The following is a 9,172-nucleotide window of genomic DNA, read 5'->3' as shown; positions in this document are numbered from 1 at the left end:
TAACTTGCATTGTTATTCTTCAAATTGGATTTTTTCTTTTTTTTTCAAAAAAAAATATACTGATTTTTTAACCGTAACTTTTTTATTTTTTTATCTTAGAAACTTTGGTTAAAAGAATTATGTAGATTTTTACAAGGTCTATAAGGCTATTAGTATTAAATCTTTTTTAAATCCTCAGTCGCAAAAAGAGGTGACATGGAAAGAGTTGGTAAAAGTGGTTTTTGCATGCTATTACAAGTTTGTTTTGTCAATAGCTCACTCAATTTTTGCCGTAGAAAAATTTTTTGCAAACTAATTTCTTGGGAATTAAATAATCTACAATTTCATATTTAAACATTTTTCGTATCTCTGATGCTCATCTTTCTATTCTGAAGATAAAGCCATTTTTTTCCAAACTACAAAAATTCGTTATTCGCTTTTAACTCCATTTTTTTAAACTAATCATACTAAGTGTGTCAAACTTCTAGAACCTATTAATAATACATAAATTAAGAAGTCCAAATAAGGTCAATGACTAATTTTAATTAGGGTGGTGATTAGGAGGTTGCTTCCGATCACTTTTTCGGTGAAAAAATAGGGACTGACATTCTTTTCATTATTAAGTCACTTAATTTTTAAGCTAGCCTTTTTTTATTTCTGAAGATAGATATTTTTAAATACTTTAAATTAGTTTGAATCAGTTATTCTCGAAAAATGCATAGTTTTCCCGTCTTTTGACTTTGAAACTACAATATTTAGCATTTGACGAAGAAGAGCTAACATATAATAAAATATAGCTCGATTATTATCAATCTTGAAGAAAATTAAAAAACACGGTTTTGTTTATTTTTTCAAAAGGAACATTTTTGTTAAGTAAAGTTGTTTTGATAAAACGAAAACTTTTGGACTTATTAGCATAAAACTTCTTAAAAACATTGATTTTTTCGATATAAAACTAACCCTTTCGATAGCGAATAAATCAAAAAATAATAATTTTATCAAAAAAATGTATGGAATGTTTTTTGCTTAGAATGAATATTTTTACCAACTTTTGTGGTCAAAATATAATAAAAAATTTCCACTCCCGAGATGGGGTGGCAACCACCCCCATGGTAAAAGCGCCTTTCGGCATCATATAGATTTTGGTCCTTGGACTATCCACTACTTACTCTCAAATTTTCAAGCAAATCGATTCATTCTGTAAAAATTGCGAGGTTTTGTCCTCTTTTAAGCTTCATTACTTGGACTATTCGTTAAATTGATAAACGTAATTTCGATTGGAAAATTTTGACGTTACGAATTATACCGTTACGAAATGTCGCCGTTACGAATTGTTGCCGTTAAGAAGTGTCGCCGTTACGAATTGTTGGCGTTACGAACTGTCGCGTTACGAGTTGTCTCGTCACGATTTTTGACTGTACTTTCTTAAGACGTCGGTATTGCTACTCTACTATCAGTTGTTACTGCCGCATCTGAGAAAGAATATTTTTGTTTCGGTAAATCAGCCTTATGTTTTTTGTTCACACAATTAGCACACAAATGTCAGTGAAGATAGGAAAAGTTCCAGACAGTAGAATTCACACTTCATCTAAAAATCTAGGCCCCTCTTTAGAAGTCTCAACTCGGGCGCCGTCTTGGTCTCAATTGCGCTAAATATTGACTTTTTTGTTTATTAATTGACTCGTTCATGCTTCGCACTCACTTACGTTGTGGCCGATTTCCGAATGGGTGATCAGTTGAAGGTGGAGGTCGGTGTTGATGACCAGATCGGCGACGCAGCCTATGATGCTGGTGGTGTACTTCGTGAGCGTCTGGAGCGCGGTCTGGGGCATGCCTCCTATGTATAGGCCTTCTTCTTTCGGGTTGAAGATTCTTCTCTTCGATAGGTCTACTGATTGGCGCGTGATCGCTGGTCCGTTGTCCACTATCAGCAGACCTGCAGATCCACTTCTGTAAAAACAATATGTTAAAAAACTTTTTTAAGTTAAAGAAGCTTAGGTCAAACAAGATAATGCTTATTCTAGCCTCAACGAAATTAACACGGGAGTTCTTCATGATAGTATCATGGAGCCGGTTCTCTATTTACTATTCACAAGTGACATAATAGTCCACGAGGAAAAATTTCCTCGTGGAAATATATTTTAACAAATATACCTTTTATAAAGGATTTTATGACATAATAGTGTTCGATGACAAAAATGCAGTCATTTTCGATGATGACATTGCCATTCTGGCAGTTGGAAAACATATAGACTCAACTATTAGTCTACAAAATCCAGTCAATAAATTCCATAACTGGACCAGGAAGTGAAAAATCTCCCTAAATGAAGGTAAAACGGTTCATATAGAATTTACTAACAAACGTGAGGAACACAAACCTGTAAATATAAACGGACATGAAATTCCACATGATAATGTTGTATTTTGCTTAAACCTTAATCCCTTTATTTTTCTGCTGCGCCATTGCTCTCCTTTTTAACCGATTTACATGTTTTCCTAAGCCGCACGCCAAAACGCCGTGTTTGAGTTGCGTAGTGAGCATTTTTACGAAACGTAAGTGAGTTACGAAACGTAGAACAGGGATTACTGAGAGGGTATCAAAGTTGCTTTCCTACGAAGGTAATTAAATCCATTTACTAAGGCTGAAGATCCGTACACACATTCTAAATTAAATATAAATAAAAGTTATTTATTATAGTGGGTCAGCTGTATGACGGGACAGAGCCGGTCGGTCGGCCCCAATAGTCGATTGATGAAATGAAGCATTTTGTGTCGCAATTTTTTCGTCCAGTATGGATTTACTTGAAATTTTCACAGAAGGTAGGGAATAGTCCAAGGATCATTTTCTATATCATGCCGCTATCATACTCTAAAACCTTGGGGGTGGTTGCCACTCCATCTCGGGGGTGAGAATTTTTTATTACAATTTAACCATGTAATTCGATGGAAAAAGTGATTCTAAGAAAAAAATGTATTTTACATTTTCTTCGTAAAACTAATATTTTTCGAGTTAGCCGCGTTTGAAAATAACTATTTTTCGACGAAAGAATTTTATCTCCAAAAATATATAGAATATTTTTCGAGGTATTTTCAAAAAATCCTCTAAAAAAGTTTCTTCAAAAACTAGTTTGTAGGATTTTTAAAGAACTATAAGACTGTGTAAATTAAATTCCGTAAGATCCCTTAGTTTTTACTTGGGGCGGGTTTAAAGGGCTCGAATAAGGGGATGTTTGCTGGTAAATAGAGGTTTTAATCAGCTAAATCTGGCTAATTATTCACTGTAATCAAAATTTATGTACGGGGAAATTTTAGTCATTAAAAAAGCTATAATTTAGTAGTTTATAATTTTTTTCGTATCTTCAGTGTTTTCGGAGATATTTTGAAGTAAAATGTGAAAAATACCAAATTGCAAAAAATAAATTTTTCTTTAAACTCAAATTTTTACAAAATTAGGCAATTTAAATAGATCAAACTCCTTGAGTGTATTGATAATATAAATATAAAAGGAACTACAGAAAGGTGAAGACCAATTTTGAATTAGGAAGGTAGTTAGGGGTTTGTTTTCACTGATTTTTTCGTAGAGAAAAGCAGGCACCGACATTTTTTTTGAGTATAAGCCGCTTAATTTTCATGCTAGAAACTATTTATCATTTTTTTGAAAGGTCTAATTTTATACTTGAAAAAAGATTATTCAAGTTTTCCTCGAAAAATGCAAATTTTTCCCATTATTTGGCTTGGAATATTTCATATTATGCATTTCACGAAAAAAGCTAACTTTTAACATGCCGTATCTCGGTTTGTATTGTTCTTAAAGATATTTTTGCAAAACAATTTGATTTGTATTACTAAAAGATACAATTTTGATATCTACAGTTTTTTTGATTAAATGAATATTTTTCGAGGTATTCTCAAAAAACCCTCTAAAAAAGTCGATTTTTTCGTCGAAAAACTTTCAAGCGCGAATAACTCGAAAAATATTAGATTTACGAAAAAAATGTAAATAACATTTTTTTCTTAGAATTACTTTTTCCATCGAAATACATGGTTAAAATGTAATAAAAAATTCCCACCCCCGAGATGGGGTGGCAACCACCCCCAAGGTTTTAGCAAATGATAGCGGCATGATATAGAAAATGATCATTGGGCTATTCCCTACCTTCTGTGAAAATTTCAAGTAAATCCATGCTGGACGAAAAAATTGCGAGCCAAAATGTTTCATTTCATCAATCGACTATTGGGACCGACCGACCGGCTCTGTCCCGTCATACAGCTGACCGACTATAATAACTTTTATTTATATTTAATTTAGAATGTGTGTACTGATTTTCAGCCTTAGTAAATGGATTTAATTACATTCGTAGGAAAGCAACTTTGATACCCTCTCACTAACCCCTGTTCTACGTTTCGCTTGACGGACCGCAGAATGTTTCTCTACACACTCACAGTAATGAACTATGAAAAATCTAGCTTTAGTAAATTCAAAGAGATTTGTCAGCGCTGCCTCTTGGTCTACTACTAGATACTAGATACATTATAATAAAAAAAATCATGCATACAAATATTATCAACAGTATATTTACCTAACGGCTTTTACCCTGTGCCACAATTTATCGTTGACCGTCGTAGAATTGTGAACTACCTTAATTTCCTCTCCTCGTTCCTTAATACTAAACCGCAATACGAGAGCTCCATTCTCTAGTCCAAGAGAAAGAAAACTGTCAGTTCCTAAAGCGTACAAAAGCAGTCCGGACTTGGAGGAAATCTTAAATCGGACATTCACCACAAAAGGATCTGTAGAGATAGCGTCCATCGTTGTAATGTCGTTTAAATGGATGTAGCTGTTAGTGCCGTGGAAAAACGGCGGGCCTCTTGAACACAGATGGTCTCTGTAACCTGGTTTACACCTAAAAGGAAAAAAAATTAATAAATTGTAAGGTCAAACCTGCGAATCAAATTTGATCAAAATGAATCTAATTAAATTGAATCGTTTCCTTCAACTATTGCTGGATTCGAAATGAACTGTATAGAACATCCCCCGTAAATTAAATTTCTCGGCAAATACTTCTTAAGCTCCCAAATATCTAGCTCTCTGATCTCAAAAGAGAAACAAGACGGCTCTTCAATAGGGCGAAGAAATCAGGTGATTGGGAAGCACATAAGGCTAAACTGAAAACCTATAATAAGAAAATCCAATTTGCTAAGGAAAGATCCTCGAGAGAATTCTGTGAAAACATTGAAAGTGCACCTGAGAGCGCCAGGGTTAACAGAATCCTCAAAAGAGATAACATTAAAAAACCCAAGTCAATGAAATTGCCCAATGGGAAGTATACGGAAACAGAGAAGGAGGCTGTAGAGCATCTTTTAAGTGTTCACCTTCCAGGGTCGACGCAACTGACTGGTAATAACAATCATCAAGCAAACAATAGCCCAACCAAAAGGGACTGGCTGACCTCTGACGAGATCTTTGCTTCTCACAAGGTCAGATGGGCTATTGAAACTTTTGAACCTTATAAAACTGCGGGACCGGATGGTATATTTCCTAAGCTTCTCCCGGAGGGTCTGGAAATAATCATGGGTCCCTTGATCACAATATTTAGAGCTAGCCATGCTCTGGGATACATTCCCAAAGCTTGGAGAAGAGCAAGGGTGGCGTTTATTTCCAAACCAGGAAAAACAGATTACACCTTAGCAAAATCCTATAGGCCAACGTCTGACCTCATTCATGTTAAAAACCATGGAAAAAATCTTGAACAAACACATCAAGAAAAACAATTTAAATGAAAATCCACTGCACCAACGGCAATGGGCTTATCAGGCAGGGAAATTAGGTGAAGCTGCCCTGCACAATCTAGTGTCGGAACTCGAAAGGAGTCTGCATTAGAAAGAAGTCGCCCTTGCTGCATTTTTAGATATAGAAGGTGCATTTGATAATACCTCAATCGAGTCTATACAAAGCGCACTGGTGAGGAAAAAAATCAACAACACAACATGCGAGTGGATTATTCAGATGCTTCAGAGCAGAATAATATCCACAGATACGCATGAAGATACCATAAATCTGAGGGCAACTAAGGGATGCCCTCAAGGCGGTGTATTGTCACCGTCATTATGGAACATAGTTGTCAATGATCTGATTCATGGGCTAACCGCCCAAGGAATCTGGGTCCAGGGTTTCGCAGTTGATATCGTAATAGTAACTGGGGGAAAATTTCCCAGCACTGTTGCGTATCAGATGCGATATGCCCTTCACTACATAGAGAACCTCTCAGTGAACCCTTCTAAAACTAAACTGGCAGCCTTTACAAATAAGAGGAAGCTTACTGGACAGAGTGAGCTGAAATTATTTGGAGAGGTAATGGAAGAAACCAATGAGGTTAAGTATCTAGGGGTAACCCTGGCTTAGAAACTCAATTGGAATACTCATATTACCAATATAACCAATAGGGCTAAGCGACTCTTCTGGAACTACAGACAAGTGTTAGGTAAAACCTGGGGATTGAAACCAAAGGTGATATGTTAGTTGTACACATCAGTGATACGACCGACAGTCACTTATTGGTCAGTACTCTGGTGGAGAAAGAAGGCTTTGCAATTTAGTGTGACCTCGCTCACCACCCTACAAAGACAAGCGCTTCTAAATATAACAGGAGCCTTGAATAGTACAGGAACGTCTTCATTAGAGGCTATCACAGGTCTCCCTCCGCTGGAATTATATATTCCGGCGGTAGCCTTTATGACCATCCTGAGACTCAAAGCAAACAATACTTGGAGGCCAAATTATGTATTGATTAGCCCCATAAACATTACTGGGACTATACTTGAGGAATCCATCTTTATGATGAACTCAGATATGATGACACCAGAACTATTCTTCACTGAGAAGATTAACATAATTATACCATCTAGAGAACCAAAACGGTCACTGAAATGGTGACATTGGCGTTTAAGAAATCACCTATACAAACTAGGTAAGGTGAATGAACCCTGGTGCAGAAAGTGCGAAATGGAAGAAGAAACTGCCATACACATACAATGCCATTGCATTGTGCTAGGTGATGTAAGGCAGGACTTCACTGGTCAAATGAGGTTTGAACCAGAAGAGATCCTAAAACTACCAATAAGAAAACTGTTGGCCTTCGTTGAGGCCACAGGACTTATTAAGCAGAAGAACACGGTTTGGTACAAAGGTCTTATGACCAAGTGCCAGAGGCTAACGAGTCTCGCCTGAGTTAAGAAGAAGAAGAAGAAGAAGAAGAAGAAGAAGAAGAAGAAGAAGAAGATAAAGCACTCTATTGGCAGAACATGCTTTGGCGAGTAATATTCGTCAATTGGCAGGTTGTTTTCCAAGACCATTTCTTCGAATCACGTGTTCAAAGCAGCCTATTATTTGTTCTGATATTTGTTTTCTTAGTCCGTTCTTTCCTTAGATAGATTTCCAAAAAGTGTTTGACAAAGTTCAACATGGTAAACTCATACATGCATTAAAGCATATACAGCTAGATATCAATAATATTAATTTAATCAAAAATTTATCGATTTACTGCATTTCCATCAACTTTCAATTAATTAAACAATTCAATTCATATTTATATTTCTATTAACTTTAACTACATTTGTCTTTTAACTTATCTTTCCCGTTTTAACCAATTTTTTACAACTTACCTATTTTGGATTTGATTTCTTTTCTTCTTTGTTTTCCCTAAACAAAAAATTTTTCCGGTATCAGGTACCTACATTGAGGTAAACTAATTGACATCCCAAAGTTTTTTTACTGGGAGCAAACAATCAATCATTTACTACCTATTTGTCTTTTCTTAATGTCGACCTTTGCCCTCAGCTCAAAACCAGTGCACCTAGTGCATAACCAGAGTTAATAACACTTCATCTGCATTTATTAACAGTTCTATCCCAACGTTGTCTTTTTCACAACTAATAACACATAACAATAAAATTAATAGTTTCTCCGTGTAATAAATTAAAATAAAAATAAAACCTAATTCCGTTGCACTTTATAATTTCAATTTAACATCTTCTCTTATTCTAACTTAAAAACAAAATAACTTAAAAAGAACTGTTGGTTTTCTTTCTTTCTTTCTTTCTTTCTTTCTTTCTTTCTTTAATTCTTTCTTTCTTTCTTTCTTTCTTTCTTTCTTTTTTTCTTTTTTATTTTGTTCTTTCTTTCTTTTTTATTTTGTTTAACATGATCTCTCCACCCTCAAGAACTATCCCCTTTATATTATGTGTTAACCTAAGCAGCATTTTCGCCCATCCAGCCCTTATTGACCTGATTATCCTGCTAGCATAATTTGGACTTGAAAACATGTTACTGATGACTTTACAAATCATCCCTTGCAACGGCATGTAAGTAGATCAAATTTCAGTAAATAGTCATAAACCCCATACATTTACATGTGTTTGAGGGCTTATGAGTACTTGTTTTGCTCATGGGTGTGCATGCATATGTATTTGTTTGTTGTTCTAAAATTTCATATTTACATACTCTTCAAAATTTTGGCTCTCTTATTAGCATCTTGTTAGTGTAACCAGACACTATTCCAACTCTGTTTTTTTTTAATTGTAGCATTCAATCACTTGTAACGCTGACCTGACGATGATGTGAATATTGTAGAGATGGAAACCGGTCGTCATTGTGATTGTAATTAAATGATTGTGAGGACGGCTTTCTTTTACTTCATTTAATCAAAAATCATTACTACAATCAAACAGCAGTCGCACTGGTGGAAGATAATGAGACAAACCAAGTCGAAATTCAAAGAGGAGTCAGACAGGGATGCGTGCTGTCGCCACAATTATTAAATGTGTAGTCCCAACTAATATTTCAGGAGGCACTATGGGAAAGAACTGAAGGTGTAAGGATTGGAGGGAGCATCATTAATAACATAAGATTTGCAGACGATACCGCAATCATGGCAGAGAATATAGACGATTTACAAATTCTCCTAGAATCATTAATAGAGAAAGCAAAAAGATAGGACTAACAATGAATATAAATAAAACCAAATACATGGTGATCTCAAAAAACCCTGTTGAAAACTTGAGGGGCAGACAACTCAGAGCTAGAGAGGGTCAAGTATAAATACCTCAGTGCAATTATAAACTCACAATTAGATCAAGATGAGTAGATAATGATCAGAATAGAAATATATCGAAAAGGATTTATAAAATACAAGTC

At 35.3% G+C, this 9,172-nt stretch overlaps 1 protein-coding gene across 1 annotated transcript in view; it reads right to left on the bottom strand.

Moving 5' to 3' along the window:
• Window positions 1-1,053: 1,053 nt before the first annotated feature.
• The window catches only part of LOC126887253 (pikachurin), a 679,948-nt gene continuing 671,829 nt past the window's right edge, over window positions 1,054-9,172 (bottom strand). Inside the window, exons 9-10 of the mRNA XM_050654668.1 lie at window positions 4,560-4,883; window positions 1,054-1,929 (exon numbers count right to left, since the gene is read on the bottom strand). Of these exons, the coding sequence (XP_050510625.1) occupies window positions 1,665-1,929; window positions 4,560-4,883 (589 nt within the window). The 3' untranslated portion in view covers window positions 1,054-1,664. The remainder of the gene's footprint in view (window positions 1,930-4,559; window positions 4,884-9,172) is intronic.

This window comes from Diabrotica virgifera, chromosome 6 (assembly GCF_917563875.1).
Source record: "Diabrotica virgifera virgifera chromosome 6, PGI_DIABVI_V3a".
NCBI classification, from domain to species: Eukaryota; Metazoa; Arthropoda; class Insecta; order Coleoptera; family Chrysomelidae; genus Diabrotica; species Diabrotica virgifera.
Note: the sequence above shows the minus strand (reverse complement) of the source record. Positions and strands in the feature narration are given on the sequence as shown.